The sequence below is a fragment of the Protopterus annectens genome, chromosome 4.part0, assembly GCF_019279795.1.
Source record: "Protopterus annectens isolate FY-2018-M chromosome 4.part0, PAN1.0, whole genome shotgun sequence".
In the NCBI taxonomy this organism is placed as follows: Eukaryota; Metazoa; Chordata; order Ceratodontiformes; family Protopteridae; genus Protopterus; species Protopterus annectens.
The window spans coordinates 1,398,989,314-1,399,012,308 of record NC_056733.1 but is presented as its reverse complement, the minus strand read 5'-3'; the positions used below and the strand labels follow the sequence as shown (position 1 = coordinate 1,399,012,308).

The 22,995-nt window shown below is 43.5% G+C and overlaps 1 protein-coding gene across 1 annotated transcript in view; it reads left to right on the top strand.

Moving 5' to 3' along the window:
* The window catches only part of DDX46 (DEAD-box helicase 46), a gene marked incomplete in the record, with an annotated part of 2,009,097 nt that overhangs the window by 116,300 nt on the left and 1,869,802 nt on the right, over positions 1 to 22,995 (top strand). Inside the window, 1 exon segment of the mRNA XM_044069232.1 lies at positions 571 to 729. Within this exon segment, the coding sequence (XP_043925167.1) occupies positions 571 to 729 (159 nt within the window).

Here is a 22,995-nt window from a genome sequence, read left to right as displayed (position 1 = left end):
TACATTTCCTGGACGTGCATAGGAGCTCAGATATTTCTTGGCAAAAATAGGTCTATCAGAAGGTTAGGTCAATGTTTTCTTTTCACTGGAAAGCCCTGGGTGCTCCTGAGTCCAAATAAACCGTTTGTAGTTGGATATCCATGGCTGTCTTTTTAGTAAGCTGTTTCTAGCACCAGTTAAATCATGTTTTACTTGAACTGTTTCTTCATCTAGGGCTTTCTTCAAGGGACTGTTTTCCAGATCTTTTCTTGATGCATTTGGTCTTGTAGTCTTCCCTTGGGCAACATTAAATGATGCAGTGGTTTTTGCTCCTGGAGTGGCTGAATATTTACTTTAAACTTGCTGTGTTTAACCTATTCCTACTAGTTGTTAAGGATATGGTTTCTTGTTTCTTTTGTGCTTTTCTGATATGGTCGATCAGTTTCATCCTGTTTTATTTCACTTGGTTTAGACACAGTTCATGGTACCCAACAAAATCTACAAATTATGTTCAGTGATAAATCAGCTTTGTTTTGCATAATGTCTCTAAACAAAGCAGAATGGCTTTAAATGTGAATTTTTTTTTGTTAGACTTGGTACTCTTGTATCTCTTGGAAGACGTTCCAGAAGTCCAGAAAGAAATAGAGACAGGGACAGAAGGCGTTCTCGTAGTCGTGAAAGAAGGCGATCTCGAAGTAGAAGTCGAAGATCTCGATCAGTCAGCCCAAGCAAGGTTAAGAAAATCGAAAGGTAACAAGCAACAGGGAAGATGGGTGAACTTGATATATTTCAAGAATAAGGGTCTGAGGGTTGTCTGCCAGTACTACTGCTTTTCAGTTTGCCTACCTATATTATTGATTTTTATTGAGGAAGTAATCATGTAAATTTTCTCTGTGATTTTCTTTCTTCATTTTCGTTATCTGGTATTGATAAGTACATTAAGAGCATATAAGTGTGTTCAGTTTTTGTATGAGGTGACTGAGACATTCAGAAGTTTTTATCAGAGCCAGATCTCGGTCAAATAAGGCCCTAGGCAGGAGAATATAAAGTCTCCAGTAAATTAGTCTATTAAATTTAATTAGAAATAACAAAATGTTAGTGGTTTTCTGAAGGTGTAATTGGGGCAATTCTTTTATTTTATAAGAACGGTATTTTAGAGTCTATCCCTGATTTGTGGCCTCTGTCCTCCCCATTGTGTTTGGCTTTCTCCAGATTTGCTGTGCTTGCTTGCCTCAGGTGAAGTAATGTGACAAATGTAAAGCTGCTGGTTTAGTTTGTTTGCCAAGCTGTCCAACTTTTATTTAAAGATCATTTCTAAAAACTTTTATTTAAAGATCATTTCTAAAAGTGTGAAACAATCTTTTGTTTTTGTATAAAAAGTGTTGGCATGCATGCTTTTGCACGTAAACACAACAAAAGTTTGTTTCATGTGCATCTTTAAATTTTTTTTTTATAAATTGCCTAGGAACATACAAGACTAAATGTACTGAGCTGTTTTTACTGTATGAATATTCATGGTCTGGCAGGAGGTGCTTTCATCACTTCGAACTACAGCTGTAATTATTCCAGATTAGTGTAGGTAAGTAATTGTAAATTAGTTATTTAATTGCCAAACTGTTAATTCAGTTCCCATCTTCAACTAAATATAAAAAACCCACCAAAAACTCAGCATGCTCTACAGACAGAATCGTTATCCTACACCCTCCACCTTACTCACCCTATCTACCACATTTCTCATCCCATCCCTCCTCTATGGAGCCCCATTCTAACGAACCTACAATCTTCTCTCAAAACACAACTCTCCTCTTGCTATAACAAAATTGTCAAGTTTGCTACCTCCCATAAGTCCTCCTCACACCATTGTTCAGCTCTCCACAAACTAAAATGGTTAGAACTACCCAATCACTTCACCTACGTCCAATTGACTCTTGCACACAAACTCATCTTCAATCCCTCCCTTTGCCCCATCCCTTTCCTCTACCTTCAAAATGCACCTCCCTGATAGAATTCTAAGATCTAACAACCAAAACTTAATTGAACTGTATAAACCAATTTGTCCCCCTGGAAAAAATCTCTTATCCTACAGTCTTGCTCGTCTCTGGAACCCCTTACCCCCATCCAATAGTACCATCACAAATCACTTCTCATTCAAAAAATCCCTTCACTCACACCTAATTTCCCAGTGGGAATGTTCCTGCTCCCATCCAACATAATCTCCTCATACTGAGAATTTTAACTTCTCCTCTCCTATTCATAATGAGAATTTCTACTTACTCTCCTAAACTCATAGATCTTACTCTTGCTTGTATTAGCTTTTTCTGAATACTTAAAGGTACCTTAGTGTAAATATACCCTCTGATGGAAAAGGTTCTCTGTTTCTATATTGAAAGGTTGTATGTCAGCTCATATACCTTTTCTCTTGATTGTATTAAACTACTCATCCTGAATGTATTAAAGATATCTCCAGTGTAACCCACCCTAAGTTGTAAAAGCCTCTCAGTTTCTATATTGTAAATTGTTTTCAGCTATACAAGATTGTAATATTTGTTTAGGTTTGTACACTAGTCTACTGTATTTCCAAGTCCATAGGAATTGTATAATTGAAACTAAATACCTTATTGTAACCTTGCTAATTGTTTTTTGAGCTTTTCTCCCCAGGACTCCATTGAAAACGGGTTATTTTGGCCCAATGGACTATCCTGGTAAACCAACTGCAAAAAAATAAATAATTGAGTGTTTGTCAAAAAGCTAATGATTGGCAAAAATAATCTATTAAATTATTTGATAATTGCTTACGTGTGCCAATCCAGAATAAAAAAGCTGGAATCCAAAGTGACGCAAGTGCCTCCTGCCCACTCATGAGTGTTCATGCCGTAAACATAACAGTACATTTTGTCTTCTGCAATTGGAAGCTATCTTTAAAGCTTTATATTTTTTTAAGGGCTACAAAGCACAATTTTCGTTCAGAAAAGTGTGTGCATACTTAAAGGTGCATGCAGACACTTTTTCTATTTGAAAACAGAAGTGTTTCACTTTTTTAAACATTTGGCCAGATTCAGTAAAGAACAATAGAGAGTGTTTTGAAAAAGAAGAGTGTATTCAACCCTCCTTTACATCCAGTTCTAAGTGTTTTTGACAAAGTGGTAGTAGAAGATTTTTATTACACACAAATATTAAAACTTTTGTTAGTCCTAATCTTAGTAGGGAAGAAAAACACAATTATTTGAAGCTCTAAGGGAAGATGACACTATTCGGATCATGGAACCTGACAAGGGTGGGGACATAATATTGGAATACCTCAAAGACACAAATAACATTATGAGTGATATCTTACTTAACAGTGAAAATTACCCTGTGGTGTCCACTAATGAGGTAAATGTAGCTTACCGCAGGATAGATTCTTGTATAGAAGAATATTTAATTGACCAAAGATTAACTGTAGAGACCTATAATTTTTTAAAAGTAGAGAAGCCTGTTTGCACCATATTAAGTATTCCCAAAATCCATAAAAACTTAGAAAGTCCTCCCTTCAGGCCCATTGTAGGGGCACAGCGGTCCAAACACACCACATTGGGGTATGTATTGATCAGTGGCTTAAACCATTATACCAGAAAGTGCCACACTTTGTCATTGACTGTTGGGACTACTTGGGAAGATTAAAGGAAGAACAATGGGAAAAGGAGCTGATATTCTTAACTGTTAATGTGGTTAACCTTTTTACAATTATCTTGAAGGACCTAAATATTGAACACTTCTATAATAGTACATATAGGTATTCCACTTTTAATAATGATAGAGCAAATTTATTAGTAGAATTAATCTGTTGTTTTGGACTACAGTTATATTTTCTTTGAGGGAAGAGTTTTATATAAACAAAATAAAGGGGTGGCCATGCGTGCTTCCTGTGCCCCATTTATGCAAATTGAGATTTATTGGATTGGGAAACTAATGGTGTATTCAATTTAGACTTTTTTTTCTAATGGTAAATTATATATCCGGTTTGGATGACATTTTTATTTTATGGAGGGGTGGGGCTTAATAAATACCTTCTTTTATTCATCATCTTAACTGTTCGTCTGCTTTTTTAAAGTTAACTTATTTGGTTGCTCCCATAATTATTAGTAATCTTGATACCCTGATTGCTCACACCAATAATGGATTTAAGTTCACTATGTTTAGAAATCCTACTTTTAGTAATTCCTATTTAGATTTTACTAGCATTCACCCCTCAGCCAAAAGAGAAGTTTAGTAAAGGGGCAGTATATATTTGCATAGCAAGGATGACGTCACATTTTAAGGACATTCCTCATGAATTAGATGTTGTAGTGGACATGTTTACAGCCAAAGGATATCCCTAGCATTTGATGACTGATATTAGGAATTATGTCCAGTCCCTATATGGTATTAAATATCAACCCCTGTTAGGGACTGGGTTAGGAATGGAAGGACAACCTAGTAATAGTAACCAATATGAAAGAGCTATGGTGGTCCAAGTTTGCCCCCAGTTTAGAGAAATTGGGGATATTACTGCAAGGAATTGGAACATCTTAAAAATTCATTCCTGTATTTTACATTTACTGAGACTGAACCAAGATTCACTTACAAAACAGAGTGTAATTTAAAGGAATGGTTTGGAAGTACAACACCATGTCATGGATACCTGAAAAGTAGGATGGTTAGATGTGGTGCTAGTGCTCAATGCCCCTACATTTTAGAGATGAAAATGATTATCTGGAAAATGATCTTGATTCCTCAGTTGGATTTTGCAAAGGTAATTGTCAGACTGAAGGTGTAGTTTATCTTGCTGAGTGCTCAAGCTGTGCATTACTTTATGTAGGTAAAATTGAGAGGTGTCTCAGTAATGTATGTATGACCAGTTATGATATAGGGAAAAGGAATGAAAACAATGCATTTTATAAGCATTCTAAAACTTGCGTAAAATAAAAGGAATTCCTGTTTGGAATATTGGAATTGATAAAACATAATCCTAGAGGTGGTGATCTAAAGGGCATTTTAGAGGTGAAAGAGGTAAAATGGCAACTCAAACTTCATGCCTTTCATCAGCCTGGGCTTAATGAACAGATTTTTCTCAGCCTTTATGACATAAGAGAGTTATAAGTGAATGACGTTTTTAACACATTTCACATTTTTAATATATTTTATGATATTTATTTATTTTTACGCTTCTTATTGCTAGTTTATTTCTGGGACAGGTTTTAACAAATCAGTATTCACAAGTTAATTTATTATGCTTTTATTGCACAACATCTGTTTAACATGTCTTTTGATGCTGAACTAGAAAAGTGTGTTTTTGTAGCAGCCATGCTAATGGACAATTAACAGTTCAGTTTGGGTGGTTATAAAAGGGGAAGTTTTAACTTAATGTTTTATTCTTAAAAATTCCTGTGTTTCATAGGATCAAAAGTACTGAGTAAATGGTTCTGATTCTAGTTACAATTACCATTCTTTGTTTTGGTTCTGCACTCCATTTCAGGTTGCAAGTGTTTTAACTTTGTATATTGTCGCTCGAGTAACGCTTTATTAGTTCAAATTCAGTAAAGCATACGTGGTCTGTTTACACAGTCTGGTGCACATGGTGTCGCACTGTTTTGGATTAGTAAGTGGTCTACACAGTGTATAGAGCTGCCAACTGCTGCGCAAACAAGGTAAATACTGTGACATGCAAATTACAGTATGTTTGTCTTTTTGGCTTTTCCCGGTTAGGGGTTGCCACAGCGAAACTCCGGTCCGCTAAAGATTGGCAGTAGATTTTTATGGTGCTGAGTTGCCAGCCCGACGCCCAACCTTCGGTGAAGGCACGTCCATTCACGCATGTCTATCAGAGGCCACTCTACCACGGGGAGAACATGCAGACTCCACACAGAAGGCACTCCAGCCGAGAATCGAACAGGAGAATCTCTTGCTGTGAGGCAACAACACTACCGCTGTACCACCGTGGCTTATTATGCAAATTACAGTATAAGCAGCTGAATTTTATGCTAATCAACCAATCCAAAATAGAGGAGCTGTTCAACAAGCTATAAATCTTCCGTGAAGGCTCTGCTGGTTTTTCCTGCATATTCCAAATTCTATTGGAATACAGCCACAGAAAGGAGTCTACACAGAAACAATGTTGGGGACTGCTGTTGCTTTAATTCATGCGTTTTTGCAACAGACTGAAGTCTATGCTGTTGTTGCTGATGGACCATGGCCAAGAAGAAGAGTTTTCAGACCCATACTTTTCAAAGTGTACCTCATTATGAGGAACGTACCTCATTTGGGGTCTTAAAAAGTTCATGTTCCTCAAAGTTCCACATTGAAAGACTCTGCCACACATTCAGTGTTAGGAATTTCTTTTTGTGAAATCCATTGTAAATGGAAATTAATCATATTAATTCATTAAAAGATCTTCCTTATAAGTAAAACCATCATATTTTAACCATCCAATGACCTTCCTAGTTGAAGTTGTTAGTAAGCCATTAGTATGTGTTCCACATTATGAGGGCTAGTGTTCCTCATTTTGGACATGGAAGGTTGAGAGCTATGTTCAGACCTCAGGTAACTTATCACAGTCTACATGATGTGGAAGTTGTGGAGCACTACAGGGTGGATAAAGAGACACAACAGGAACTGTGCAGCCTCTGTCATCCTCAACTCAGAACCAGGGCAAACCTAGGAGCATCCGTCCCAGTGGAGACGAAGGTATGTGTAACACTTAGTCTTAGCTACAGGTACCTTTTCAGAGTCAAGGGACATGCTGGGGGTGTCGCAGGTATTGGCATCCAGGAGCCTCCATTTCTTGAATGTTATGCTCCAAGATGCTAGTGACCACATAGGTTTTCCCTGTACTTTTTTAAGGATAGATACAGAAATATGCAGGAGTTGTATCCTGTAGCACACTACCCTGAAGCACTGGGTGCCATAGATTGCACACATGTAGAAATTTAGACACCACCTGGGGAACAGGGAATGTTCTGTATTAATAGAAAGGGCTTCCACTCTATTAACTGCCAAGTTGTGTGCAATGCCAAGGTAATCATTTTGAACGTGTGTGCTGGTAACCCAGGCAGTTACCATGACTCTCACATCCGGCACACCTCCTAGCTGTATCAGATGTTCACTAGGGGGGGATATCCCACAGGATCACTTATTGGGGGATGCAGGGTTATGCACTGAAACCATGGCTGATGACACCCATCAGAAATCCGCACACACACCTGCCGAAGAATGCCATAATGAGGCACACACTCAAACCAGAAATGTTGTAGAGCATGAATTTGGGCTGCTTAAGTCGTTCCACTTCTTGGATACATCAGGTCGAGCCCTGCAGTACAGTCCATGGACATGTACTGAAATATTCACAGTATGTGCCATGCTACACAGCCTCATTTTGAGAGAACTGCTTAATCAGGATCAACAACGGGAAGGAGCACACATCCCACCACCAATGCAATGGTCACCACAGCAACACGCAGGTGAGTAAGACTGGGATGCAGCAGCTGCTGTGGATGTAGGCAGGTGTAGGTGTGTTCATTATGCCCTTGCATTGGATAAAAGGCAATGCATAGTACACTAAAGGGCCTAAAACCTTCCTTCTTTGCACATAACTATAGTACCACTGATACTTGGCAACTGTCACAGCCTTTACCTCTCCTTGTATTGGCTGTGTACTGCTTGCATCAGACAGAGTCAACCCTGAGCTAAAACTGTTGTAACTGCTGGATTTTCAAGGTAAGTGTTGAATCTGGAGTGTATTGTGTAATATGAATGACTAGCATATCCATGCGTGTTGTTGCGTGGTAGTGTAAGCAAACAAAAGGTGGGAGATTTGTACAGAAATGACCTTAGCATGTGACAGCAGAGACTTAGTTGACTTGTATATGTCCATTATTAAGTAGTAGGCCTCTAGCATCCAAGATTCACACAGTCATACTTCTCAAAAGTAGTGACGGTCACTGCATTTCCTCAGTTTAGCACTATACGTTTGTACTGGAAAATCATTAGAGAGAAGTTAGGAAGTAGTAAAACATGTTGCAATTTCAAACAGACTTTACAACCCTCACAAGATCATTAACAGTAAAGATGGAAACATGTTGATGCTATCAACTGTGTAATTTTCTAAGACCAATACAAGTCAAAGGTACACTTACCAGTTCAACATTACAAATGCAGATAGATATACCAAGCACCAGGTCAACTATGCACCCTGAGCATCAGACACTAAGCTTATGTATCCCTGAATCCAAAAGATACAAAACCGGGATGTATGGCACAGTTATCAATTGCACAGGGTGTTGGGTGGTGGTGGTGGTGATGGGGGGCAGGAAGCCTAGGCTGACACAAAAGGTATGTGTGCATGTGTGCATTTGTGTAAGAAAGAGAAGCAGGCAGACATTTGGATAAAGCAACAAATGGCCAATGAGACAAAATGAGTTTTAAGCTGCATGGCTGAACCTTGTAACTATGTATTTGTATGCGTTCTCCAGGTGAAGTCTGTCTGTGTGTCGGTGTGTCTGTCTGCATGAACACAGCCAAGCTCTATGCTAGCTCTACATTTTAGTATGTTGGGTAGGTGTGAGCCATGCATGGTAGAGGTGGCAGCTAATCTTTGTTGTCCCAGACCACAAAAACTGGCTTTGCCAGGAATTGTACTGGCACATCCATGCCCACTGTAGCACTGCTACTACCTGAATGTGACTGATGTCTGCTGGACAAGTTCCCCTAGAGAGGTCACCCAGGACCATGACCCCATGGCCTTCCAAATCTGGGTGTGGACAACTTACCCACTGATGGAGCAATGGAAGTACTGCTACTATGGGTGCATGATCAGGCATGGCCACATTGGATAACACCAGATGATGTGGCTGACCTATACCCATGAAAATGCCTCCTCCTCCCAGCAGATCACAGACACCACTCATCCCAGTATGTCATTCATCCGATCCATTGAATTGGCAACATGGTGAAGGCAGTCAGCCTGTGCCACATGTACAATCTTAAGCATTTCTGTGGAGCACCTATGGGAACCTGCCTGTGCCTCCATGACCGCCCTAAGCATATGTAGAGTGGCATGGGAAGAGACACCCTCATCAGGTGGAGAAAGCAGGCCTCTTCTGAGCACTCCTTATAGCACTCCTGCACTGCACCTTGCCCACACTCGTCTTGCCTTCTACCTTTCCAATATCTGAGGGCTCACTGGTATGGATAGCGTATGCCTACTGGCTGTGTCAGATAGAATTTCTGGGGATGGCTGTATGTCAACCTGTGTGTTGGATTCAACCTCTTCACCCCCTGACTGTTCCTCTGGCCACATTCGTCAGAATCTCCTGATCCTCTGACATCAGGTGGTAGAAGTCCCACACTTCCACTGTCAGAATCACCTGTGATAATAAGTAACAAACACAAGAACACTTAATACCTATACTACTACTATAGTCCAGTATATGCTAACAAAATGACAGTGGTGCCACTATTAGACAGTACAGCAATACACACAACTGTACTGACATCAACATCACACACTGTAGTATTTCTTTGAATTGCTTATCTGTACTGGCATAAAAATGTTTGGCTTATAGTGTGCAGGTGTTGATATACTCTATATGCCAGATGGCCCGGTTAAGTTAAGCAAAAGGTGAGGACATCACCATCATCGCAGTTAACAGTAACACAGTGGGTAATACTTTTTCCCCTGTGTGTCCATTAAGTATATTTTCAACAAGAACTTGCATGGCAAGTCCAACCTAAACCCATGTGTAACAATCAGAATGTATTAATGGTAGCAGTCTTCACTGCCCCCCCACCAAAAAAAAAATTTCTTGTGAAACAGAACTAACATATAATTTTTTTTTCTATACAACAATGTTTAACAATCGAGATACAAAAGCCTACCTAGAAGGTCCTCCTGGAACATACTATGTGAAATTGTTCGATCTCGCCGTTTGTTCTTACACACGGGTTCAGAGCCGATCCTCGGCTCCGAGTCGGCCACATCACCAACAACGCATCTTCGAGAAAGCTCGAGGCACAGTTCTATCCCATGATCCTCCTGTGCTAACCCTCAGATCTAGTTTGCCGCTAGCAGCAGATCGCATCGTGAGAGGCTCGGGCCAGTATTTTTTCGTACTATTATTCTATCCTTTTTGAAGTTTGTAGTTTAAAAAGTAGTTTAAAAAGTAGATTAGCAGTGTAGAGTGTGATAGTTTTATTAGTGTGTGTTTTTTCATATAGCTGAAGTAGTTTAAATAGTTTAGTGTTTTACTTCAGTTAAGGCCTTGTTTTATTCTGTCAGGACTGACAGTAGGATTTAAATTGTTATATTTCCTGCCTTAGAGTGTTATAGTGTGTTGTTATATATATATATATATATATATATATATATATATATATATATATATATATATATATATATATATATAGTGTGTTGTTAGTATTTTTTTTACTAGATATCTTATAGTGCTAATATGTCTGAGAAAGCTAAGTCAGGCTCAGGTATTGGAGCCGGTGTCGGAGGTACTACCGCCTTCAGTCCTTCGCTCGGTGACGGCTTCGACCCGTTCTTCGAGGTCACTTTCCGACATGGACCGAGTGGTACAGAAGCTAATGGAGAACTTGGCTCTGTCCAAACTAATCAAGGTTTCTTCCCAATTGGTTTAGAAACTCGAGGCTCTTCCCGCCCCCGAGACAAATCCTCCTCCGAGACCCGTCGAGTCGTCGGAGCCAGGAATCAAAGAGCCGATGATTGTAGAGCCCTCGATGCCGAAGCCTCCAGTAGTGCTATCGGCACCGTTGACCTCGACACCTTCGGAACCAGCCAGGGGGTCTCTGAGCCGACTATCTTTCCTAGGTTCTGGGACAAACAGTTGAACCTAACTTTCGGTTCCGACTCTTCCCCTCGGGGCCTCGGCTCAGATCAGCTCGGATCCGTCCTCAGGGTCGGAGCCTGTGGTCCCGGTTCCGGGGAAACTACCGGCTTCTTCGGAACCGGTGGGGTCCTCAGACCGGGGCACCGGTGCCTTCGACATCATGAGGAAGGTCTTGTCTGAACAGACACATACGTCATCGGCATCTTCTTCTCCTCCCCCAAAGGGTCTACGTTCTGCTTCTGTACCTTCGGTTCCTGCCAAGCGTCGAGACCCAATGCCTCAGCCAGCCCCAGAGGGCGGCCCTGGTTCCTTGGATGCCTCCCCAGAAGCCCCCTCTGAGGATATACCGAGGAAAAGATTGTGCAAGAGGAGGCACATTGATTCCCCACAGGAATCTCTGACATCTGATACCGATTTGGATGAAGCAGAAGGGTCCCCATGGTCCCCCTCTGAAGATGTCTCTCTTGCTGACATTTTGGAAATCTTGAAACAGAGGGGAGACTGGCAGACCCTTGCCCCTTCTGTAGACAAATCGGTGTTGCTGAAGGCATTTGGGGCTCAACCTTCTACCTCCTGGGTGACCCCTCCCTTTGACGAGCTCATGGACCTGATAGCTCGAAGGGTGTGGGAAACACCTGATACAGTGGAACCGGTTCCCCGCAGACCCAACAAATATATCACGGCCCCTCAAGACAAAAGCTTTCTGACTAAAGGAGTGCCAGTGGATACTATGGTGGTGGCGGCAGCCACTAAGAAGGAAATGTCCGAATCATCTTCCTCTGTTCATCCTCCTAATAAGGATTCTAGGACGATGGACAGGTATGGGAAGCTCGTGTTTAGTTCTGCGACTTTTTCCATGCGATCGCATTTCACGCGTCTACAGAGAGATCTCCTCAAGGAACTGGGAGATACTCTCCAGGGCAATGCAGATGCTGCTGTCTCCGAGAAAGTGACAGCATACCATAACACCCTCAATTCCATAGTTAACTCGTCCATGAGGTTCACTTCTTATGCAGCCGCAGGTTCGAGTAGAGTGGCAGCCTCAGCAGTTGCTCTGAGGAGACAATCCTGGCTGCGCCTATTCTCCTTTGCGGAAGCCTTCAAGTCTTCTTTTGCTAATGCCCCTTTTGATGGTGCCTCACTGTTTGGTCCCAAAGTAAAGGAGACTCTCACTAGGTGCGAGCAAGAAGGGAAGACCCAGTCTGTCGTAGAGGTCCGTTTTTCCGCCCCATCTAGACCATACCCCAAATGGCAAACAGGCAGGAAAATGTGGTTCCGAAAGACTCTGGGATCCTTTCAGCCCACACAGAGTGATGCCCCCTCCAGAGGCAGAGGAGGGGGAAGAAATGGAAGATGCCGCCCAGGCAGCAGAGGGGGTCCGCAGAATCGGGGCGACAGAGACACATTCTCTGGGAAGCCCTTCCAGCACTCCTGAGTGCATGCCCGGCTGTCCTACTCTGGAGGCAGTCAGGGGTCGCTTGGCTTTATACCCAGTGGCCTGGCTAAATCTTGCATCGGATTCCTGGGTAAGAAGCATAGTTACCAGAGGCTACAATATTCCATTTATAAAAATTCCACCTGCCCCCAAAAAGCTCCCAGATGTTCCACCAAGTCTGTGAGACCAGGCAGCCATAGAAATAAAAAGGCTGCTCGACAACAGAGTCATCCAACCAGTCCCAGCGGACCAGATAGGATCCGGAACTTGCTCAAGGTTCTTTTTAGTTCCAAAGAAAACAGGGGACTGGATGCCAATTTTGGACCTCAGCAGACTCAACACTTTCATGAAAAAGGAAAAGTTCCGGATGGTCACGCTACAGTCGATCCTTCCTTTCCTACAGGAGGGCGACTGGATGTGCTCTATAGATCTCAGACGCGTACTACCATATCAAGATGGCCAGAGCGTCCAGAGATCACCTGCGCTTCCGGCTGGGAGCCAGTCACTTCCAGTTTCGTGTTCTGCCCTTTGGCCTCACCTCAGCCCCCAGGGTGTTCACCAAATGCATGTCAGTAGTAGCGTATCACTTGAGACAAATGGGATTCCGAGTGTTTCTTTACCTAGACGACTGGCTCCTGTCCGCCACCACCGAGTATTGTCTTGTGCAAGCCAGGGATTACACCATCAACCTTTGCTCTTCTCTGGGCATAACAGTCAATTTTGGAAAATCTGTCTTATCGCCCTCACAGCGTATCTCATTTATAGGGGCAGAGTTAGACACTTCCCTGGCTCGAATCAGTCTCCCCCCACTAAGAGTATCAGCCCTCAGAAATCAAATTTCTATCCTTCTTCAGAGCAGGAGAGTCCCTGCACAGCAAATCTTGCGAGTGCTAGGAATGATGGCAGCCGCTCTTATCGTAGTCCCCCTAGGCAGGATGCATATGAGAATTCTTCAATGGATGCTATTCGCTCAGTGGTCTTACCGACAGCTTCCACTATCTCACGAGATCTTAATCACGAACTCCTGCAAACGGGATCTCCTGTGGTGGATGCACAGTCAGGACCTAACAGCAGGCCGACCGTTTGTGTTGCCCAGTCTTATAGCTACTTTTAACCATGGACGCTTCCCTGATAGGGTGGGGGGACTTTTTCAGGGAAGAACAGTCCAAGGTCAATGGTCCAACTTGGAGTACAACCTGCACATCAGTGTCCTAGAGCTGAGGGCAGTGTTTCTAGCGTTGCAACACTTTCACAAGTCCTTATCTCTGGGAACAGTGACAGTTCAGACAGACAACATGTCAGTAGTCTGGTACATAAACAAACAGGGAGGAACCAGGTCTTATCCATTGTGCAGAGAGGCTCCCAGGATTTGGCAATGGGCTGTGTCTACCGGACGCTTTCTGATAGCAACGCACATCCCGGGGACATCCAACGTCATTGTGGACAGGTTGAGCAGAGCCATCCTGTTGCCCCACGAGTGGTCCCTCAAATCTCAAGTAGTGGAAAAGATTTTCCGCAGATGGGGCCAGCCTTGCTGCTACCTATTTGCATCCCCATTGAATGCCAAATGCAGAAGCTACTTTGCCCTACTACCCCCTCCGGGGGGTGCCCCCAGGGACGCACTGGTACACGATTGGCCCCCGGTCTCCTTTATGCTTTTCCCCCTGTCCCGCTAATTCCCAAATTCCTGCAGAAAGCCAAACATCTGGAAAGGACCATAATTCTGATAGCCTCATTCTGGCCTCGACAAATCTGGTTCCCCTTTCTTCAAACTCATCAGGTGGAGGAACCGTGGATTCTGGACCCAGTGCCAGACCTGTTGACTCACTCGGGAGTTCCTCGCACATCTCTCAAGTCCCTCAAACTGACAGCTTGGCTGCTCCGCTTCCCATCTTAGCCAGGTCAGATTTACTGTCCCCTGCAGTACAACACATAATTGTATCTTCCCACAAGCCATCCACGAGGAAGCTATACGACAGCAAATGGAAACGTTTTGCGTATTGGGCCTCGCAGCAGGGTATAGATCCATCAGGGGCTCCAGTACACAAGATATTAAAATTTCTTTCGACACTTTTTCATGAAGGAGCATTGACTTCCACGATAAGGGTACAACTTGCGGCTATATCTAATTTTCATGTTGGTCAGGGAGATAGTTCTCTCATGTCCCACAGACATTGCAAAGCCTTTATGAAAGGTACCTTTCACATCCGTCCCCCCTTTCGTAATCCAGTTGCCCCATGGAATCTTAACCTGATGTTATCACGGCTCATGTTGCCCCCATTCAAACCAGCCGCCACAACCCTTCTTAAATTTTTGTCGTGGAAGACACTTTTTCTGGTTGCCATCACTTCCGCCCGGAGGGTTTCAGAGTTGCAAGCGTTGTCTGTCCGGCCCCATATATGATTTTTCATCCAGATAGGGTAACATTGCGCACCAATCCATCCTTCCTTCCAAAGATTTGTTCGGTTCAGAATATTAATCAATCTATTGAACTACCCACCTTCTTCAAAAATCACTCCAATAAGTTGGAATACATGCTGCACAAATTGAACATTCACAGGCAGCTGAGATTTTACTTAGGACGAAGGAATACAGAAAGTCAGACCAACTATTTGTATCATATGCTGACCAAAGGAAGGGAAAGGCGGTAACAAAAGTTACTTTATCCAAATGGCTCTCAGACTGTATAAATTTTGTATATTCAGAATCAAAGCAACAACTCCCCTTTATCCCCAGGGCTCATTCTATGAGGGCGATTGCTACTTCTTTGGCCCATGTCGCTCGCTTGCCATTAGATACCATTTGTGCAGCGGCAACTTGGACGAGACCACATACATTTATCACTCACTACAAATTAGACAAAAACTCCAGAGACAGGGCGACGTTTGGTTCCACTGTTCTCAGAAATGTTCTCTCGTGAGCCACCCAGGGCAAAGGAGCTAGGGATGCTACCCGTGTGTAAGAACAAACGGCAAGATCGAACAATTTCACATAAAGAAGTTATGTTCTTACCATAACGTTCCATGTGAATTGTTCATCTCGCCTTTGTTCTTACATTCCCTCCCTCCATTCCCCCGTCCTGCATTCTGGAAGAACGGGTACAACTAGATTCGAGTTTAGTCTTCTCTAGATATTGTTATTCTTGAGCTTCCTAGTGTACATCAGGGATAGCATCTTTTCTCTTCTATTGATGACAGAGTATCAGACAGTGTGGTTGTGTTTTTTCTATGCGCTTAGGGTGCAGTAACTAGTAAGATTCTTCTGGTGTTAGCAAACTAGATCTGAGGGTTAGCACAGGAGGATCATGGGATAGAACTATGCCTCGAGCTTTCTCGAAGATGCGGAGCTGGTGATGTGGCCGACTTGGAGCCGAGGATCGGCTCCGAACCCGTGTGTAAGACCAAAGGTGAGATGAACAATTCACATGGAACGTTATGGTAAGAACATAACTTCTTTTTTGCTGTATTAGTACCAATGTCGAGGGCATGCTGCTCTGCACTTTCATGGGAGCTGTTTGGATCCTTGACAGTAAACAGGAACTCTTCATTTTCTGTTACTGATGGCTTTTTACTATGTTCTGAAGGCTCATTGGAGTGAGAGTTCAAATCCAGACTTGTGTAGAAATATCTCATGTGTACTAACATTTTGTATTGTGCATGTCATAGATTGCTTTTTCTCATTTCACTTAACTTTCCCTTTTTTGTCTTTTTCTTTTGGGGCCAGTGTTTGTGAGATGCTCCACTTAGCTAAAGCATGAGAAATGGAGAAAATGAATGTCAGGTTTGTCTGTGCTCATCTTATTTGCATGAAGCACAGCAGTGTGAAAATTGCATTAGTGACCTACGCAGGAAGCAGATAGAATGCCTGCAAACATGGTGTCTGTTAAAGAGGAAAGGTCAAGAACAGTACATCTGAAGTCAATCTTCGTTTTATTCTTGACAGTTGGGAATCTGACTTCAGCACTTCAGTGGCAAAGATGGAAAATCAACGCTGTGGAAGAAAATGTTTTGCCCCTTATGCCTAGGTTTAAATCTTGCAGTGTAAAAATCAATTTCCTTGGTGTATAATGGCAAGAACAAACATGTAGGGTCATTACATTTATGCCTCCAGTGCATGCCTGCATACTTAACTCACCTAACACTTAGCTTCCAATTTCCAATACATTTTTCCAGGCTACATAAGTAGACACCCCTCATACTAAGGCCAAGTGTCAGATTAACCTTCCAGTTTCAATTATTTAATTCCTCCTTGCTTGGCATTTCTGTGCACTGCTTAACATTGCACAAACATGGTTGGCATCATTGCTCGGATTTGTGAACTGCCAATAAACGCAGTAAGTGGAATTGGCTTGAAAGCATCAGTTTTCATGTATTCTAGTTTGTCTGGTAGACATGGCTGGTGTTAAGAAGGTGCCAAGTTTAAGGTACAGAGGTGGTATGTCCAGGAGTCCAGGAAATGTATTGGACTCCTGGTAAAGAACCACAGTCAAAGGCTTCTGCAGGGGGGTGGGGGGGGGTACACTGGCTTTCTGGCCCAGACTGTATCCAATGCCACTGGTGTCCCATGCACTGAAGAGCAGTCTAGGCATCATTTTAATGACCTACCTAGGCATAAAAGGGATACTGTCAACCATTGGTTGCATGAGTTTGAGACTGCGGACATTCCACAGCTGTGCAAGTATGACAATAAGATAGTACTTGTAAGACTTGGCTAAATATAGGCAAGACTGATATGCATGATGCTGTTATTTTCTGTTCTTTCCCTGGCTCCCAGTGAAAGTGAGTTCAGTCGGCAAGCTCATGTTTCTTGATTGAAAAGACTGAGGGAAGAAAGTGGTATGCATGCAGTAGAAGAGAAACATTATTGTAGCTTTAAAAGTTAAATAGCTTTTTGGTCTGTTAGAGTTTTATCAAATTGAGCATGCATATCCCACTTGTAAAAGCAAGTATGCATGTATTAGTCTGTAGCGCAAACAAATTGGAGTATTCCAGTAGCTGACTGTAGTCAGAGGTTGTGGGTTCAAATACTATGATTCACAACTGTACAATACTGTTATTTCATCAATATTTGCATTAAATTAAAAACTCTATACCAGTGGCACAAATGCCCTGCTGTAAACTGCAATCTCTGTAATTAGAACATGCATATCTACAATATATGCACATTTCAAGGATTAGTTTAAGCAATCTCTAGTATAGTATGCATCTGTTAGGATGTATACTTAAATGTAATACTTCAGATGAAAGGAGTTACACAATTGTATTAATGCGTTGTATGTCACATATGATGGTACTGATTTTTGTATTTTTTTTTATTCTCTTACCCCTAACTCTTATCTCTCTCTTACTATTTTATGTTATGTGTCGTCAGAATGTCTGTCATCCATGTGTACCACATCACTAAATTCTACACAGCACAGCGAGGTAGGCCAGCCCCAGCAGATTAGCCTGCTCCAGCACCGATGTCCTGCATGTTTGGGAGCCAACCTGGCAGCACTGCCTCTGCTTCCCGTGCACTACCTGCGCCCTCAGGTATTATTGCCCCAGAAGCTGGTGCAGCGGTACCTTCTGGGAGCAGTGGCGAATGTAGTGATTTCATCAGCTGGGAGATGCCATAGGGCTGTGCACCACATCATTGGTGTATTCCTATACTGGACGGAGAGGCTGCTGTCCCTCATTATCCGTAGGCGGAGAAGGTGTCGCACTCCAGCCATCAGCAGAGTAAGGGGAGAGTGATGAGAGTCCAGTGGTTGAGGATTCCATTCTCACCATTTCCAAGCTTGACGGACATAAGCTTGCATTGTCCCCTCCCTCACCTCAATCATGGTGTCCCTCAACCTTTTGTGTCCCTCACCATCCCTGTCTCTTGTCTTGTTTGTTAGCATTTACTTCCTCACCTACTCAACTTACTTGACCTTGACATACCTACTTCTCTTACCCAGCAGTGCTCTCTTACTGAATTAAAAAAAAAAATGGGCACCTGTCCCACGAAAAAAAAAATCATCCCATACATAGCACTTCATTTTGCACACCTGTCTTGTAGACACACCTGATTCACTCCAGTTAGCTATACAACATGATTTTGTTGTCACTCTGAAGGTGACAGTTCAAATTTAGCTAGTATTTTGCACATGTGATTAGTTTTTACTGTTGAAGTGGATAGCTATGGTTCTTTCTCGCCTCCCTCCTGCACATTTCTGTATTGCTTTCCCTTTTTTATTGCTCCTGCTTGCTTCCCATTTCACCACTTTTCTATCTACCCCATTTCAACATATATAGTCTGGTCAAACAATAGAATCCCATACAACACACACAAGCAGCAGAAAAATCAATGGATCCCTTCAATTTTTGGCCTATATTTTTGCTCTGAGTTTTGTATCGTGCAGCAATGCCAAGTGACAGTGAGCGGTGGTACAATGTCGAGGTTACCTCGGCGCAGTACTACTTAACACTGCTGCCCTGTGCCAACATACAGCAACACATGTGCTATGAAGAATTCATGTCATTGCATTATCATTGTTTAGTTAAATGTCTTTAAAAATATTGGATATACCTGCTACCACATAGTCAGTTAAACTGCAGGTGTGTTTCATAGACTCAATGCTAACTCTCAGACTTTAGCAGTATGGCTCACGTTTGTGCACCGCTTAACTTCTTGCAAACAGGTAAAGTATTGGAAATGTTTAACTTGCATGTGTGAACACTTAGCTAACAGTCTCACAAATCCGCTGTTTGCCACAGTATGGAAAAGTAAATATTATGTATTATTGCTGATGTTCATCGTGCATACAGCTGCAGTCACATATGGGTTCTCCTGCCGTCAGGCAGGTCCTCGGTCGGCCGAATTCCAAAGTCTAGGTCCGGCGTCGGTTGTCGTCACTTCTTCCCTGACGTCAGTGCGACAGGGGTATAAAAGAACCAGCCCACGCCATTTTCTGCAGTCTTTCTTGCCGCGCGGTGCCCAAAGCAGAAGCAGTTCGCAAGTGCCGGTCGGCCAGCTCCTGAGATTACGAAAATTTGGAAACCGAAGTCTTCTTAAAAGCTAAGTACCCCGTTGGGGAAACTTTTCTTGCCTCAGACCGATGTCAGACAAAGTTAATAATTGTATTTCTTGTGGGAAGCAAATACCACATAAGGATTTCCATTCCTCTGTATACCTTGTTTAGGCCCTGACCACGGTCTCGGCCTGCCGCTTTGTGCTACATTCAACAAACGCACTATTAAGCGCCGGGCGGAGTTAAGCTTCAGCATTATTTTGGAAAAGCATTTAACTATACTATGTCGTCGGATACTCCGACTCCGGTTTTGTCTAAAAAACTAAAAGACAAGGACCGACACTCGAGGTCCGCGGCCTCTACCGACACCACGCCAAAGCCGGCTACACGTGGTCCGGTTCTCAGTGAGGCGCCTATGCAGCCCCTGCCTACCGACGACCTGCCTTTGACTGTGTCTCCTGTACCCGAGGTCGCAGGCTCCTCGGCCCACACCCCGACTACAGATACCGAAGCCACTGTCTGAGTTGCAACTCAGAATGTGGACAGGTCCACCTCCACTCAAGGTGTCTTCAGACCTTCCTCTTCTTTTTCTATCAAGGCTTTCACTAAGTCTAAAGCAACCGTGCACTCTAAGAGACCAGCTGCACAGGGCCCATCTCCAGGCCCCATGCCTAAGAAACAGATGCTTAAAATGGCTGAGGATTTAATTACTCTTATCAGAGGTTCTCAACCCCCTCCAGACAAAAGGCCTAGAGTGGAGGAAGATTCCCCCTCCTCTGATCAGGGCTCCATTATTTCAGAGCACTCTGATGATCAGGAACATTCTTACTCCCCTTTTGAAGACTCTGATGAGGAGGAGTCCATTCCTTCTGTATCTCCCCCTGAGGATTACTCATTTGGGGAAACTTTGCATACCTTAAGGGAACACTTCCACTGGGAAGGCCAGGATTATTCTGATTCCAAGAAAAGGCTCAGGGAATTTCTTTTGCTTCTTCAGCACAGGCCTTTGGCTATACCTCCTGTCTTGGACATTCTAGATGATGTTTACTCGGAGGCCTGCCTTAACCCGGATTCTCTACCTCCAACTCCAGTTAAGCCTGACAGGTACTACAGGGTCCCTGACTCGCACCAATTTCTATACAAGAGCCATGCTGCTGACCCAGAAACCATCTCACAGGGCCCCAAGGGAGTTAAGGCCTCCATTGCTAAAAATCCTTTGCCTTCCGAGAGAGATTCCAGATCCTTAGAAAGGTGGGGAAAAAAGGTATATACCTCGCTACCTTATCTATGAGGGCCTTAAACTGTCGTTTCATATGCTAAAGTACCAACAGTTTATGTTATCATAATTGAAAAGTAAAATGTCACAACCTGAACAACCAGATTTGAAAGAGTTGCAGGACTTGATACATAGTGCAGAACAAGTGGGTAAGCATACCTTACAATGTTGTTTTGATGCACTAGAGGCCTCATGCAGAGCTGTTGATGTTCTTCATCTCACATTGCTGCAGTCATAACCTGTGGGTAGTCCGCTGTCCTCGGTCGGCCCGAATACCAAAGAGTTAGGCTGGCGTCGGTCATGGTCGCTCAGATCTGACGTCAGTACGCCGAGGTATTAAAGCGCATGACCGACGTCATATCCTCAGTCTTTCTTGCCGCATGGTCCTAAGCAGAAGCAGCGTTTGCAAGTGCCGTTCGGCGTCCTGAAATTTTCGTATTCTGAGTTTCAGACCGAAAACCAAGTTGGGCTAAGTACCCCATTGGGGAATATTTTTGTCTTTTCTTGCCTCAGTTAAATCCGGATGTCAGAAAAAGTGAATAATTGTATTTCATGTGGGAAACAGATACCTCATAGGGATTTACCACTCTCTCTGTATTCCTTGCTTGGGGCCTGAGCACGACGTAGTCGGGTGTCGCTTTTGTGCTAGATTTAATGAGCGCACCATTAAACGTAGGTTAGATTGCGCTAGGCTTGTCTCGATCGCGATGTATCATAATATGCCGTCGGATCCTCCGACGCCCGCTACCGCTAAGAAGCGCAAGGAAAAATCATTAAAGTCCAGGCAGGATGAGTCGTCCATTCCGGACGACGGTTCTTTAGAAACTCCGGTGGAATCTGTGGATCCAGCCGAGGTTTCAGCTGAGTCTCAGGGGGAGCCTTTAATTTTGCAAGAGGTGGCCTCTCAGGAGTCTGGTCAGGCTGAGGGGGCCTCTCAGGTTACTGTACTCCCTTCTTTGCATAAGGTGGTTAGGCCTTCCCCTTCTGTCTCTAAGGTACCTTCCAAGGTCAGGCCTGGTTTGTCTTCCTCTGGTGTCAGTCCTAGTTCTGCAGGTTCTGTACCTAAAAAACACATGCTAAAAATGGCAGAAGATTTGATTACCTTAATCAGAGGTTCTTTGCCCCCTCCAGATAAGAGGCCTAGGGTGGAGCCAGAGGTGGAAGGTTTGGAACATTCTTCAGATTACTCATAGTCTTCGGCTGAAGACATTCAGGATTTTCCACCTTATTCTGATTCAGATGCAGAGGATTCTACTCCTTCTGCTTCTCCTCCAGAGGATTTTTCTTTTTCAGAAACCCTGCATTCTATGAGGGAGCATTTTAAATGGGAAGGTCAGGATTTCTCAGATTCCCCGAAAGAGGCTTAGGGAATTCTTGTTTTACTACAACATAGGCCCTTGGCTATACCTCCTGTTTTGGATGTTGTTCAGGATGTTTTCTCTGAGGCTTCCCTTAATCCAGACTCTTTGCCTCCTGCACCGGTTAAACCAGATAGGTATTACAGAGTGCCAGAGGCTCATAAATATTTTTTTTTTGTTTTTTTTTTTTTTTTTTTTTTGTTTTTTTTTTTGTTTTTTTTTTTTTTTTTTTTTTTTTTTTTTCTTTTTTTTTATTATTTTGTGTCTAGTTTTTTTTTTCTTTTTTTTATTTTTTTTTTTTTTTTTTTTGGGGGGGGGGGGAGAGGGGGGGGGGGGGGGGGGGGGGGGGGGGGGGGGGGGGGGGGGGGGGGGGGGGGGGGGGGGGGGGAGGGGGGGGGGGGGGGGGGGGGGGGGGGGGGGGGGGGGATTCCCTCCCTTCTGGGGGCGGGGCCAGCCCTTAAAAAAAGCCCAAGCCCTCCCCCCTTTTTTGGCACCCCTTGGGAAAAAATTGGCCTTTTCAGGCAAAATTTTTTCCCCGGCAAATTTTGGACTTTGACCGGGCCAATTTTTTTCCAACCCCTTTCCCCGCCCCCCCTCGCGGGTGGGGCTCCCGATTTCTTTTTTTTAAATCAACTCCCTCGTCAGGTGGGCCTGGATTTTACCCCCTTTTTTTCTTGCCAAAAAAAGGAAACATTTGGGGGCCAATTCGGGTTTTGTCACCTCCACCCGGAAACCCTTCTGGCTTTGCAAAAATTTCCCTCGAGGAAAAGAATGGGGGTAACCTGGTCTCAAAGGGCTTTCCTTTCCTTAGGCCCAGTTAGGGATTCCCCTCCCGGGACAAACATTTCTCGAGCCCTTTGGTTTCTCTCCCCGGGTTTCCGGTTTGGGCCCCGGAAGCCTTCAAGGGTTAAAAAAAATTTTACCCATTTGGCATTGCCGATTTTGAAAACGGGCCCTTCCCTCTAAGATGTTATGGCGGGAATCCTGGGTTTTCGGGAAAAAAAATCCAGTTTTAACCCCCCAGGAGATTGTTTCTGGGGTCTGTCACCTCTGGGGCGCCCCCCAAAAAAAATTTTTCCTTTTCCCCG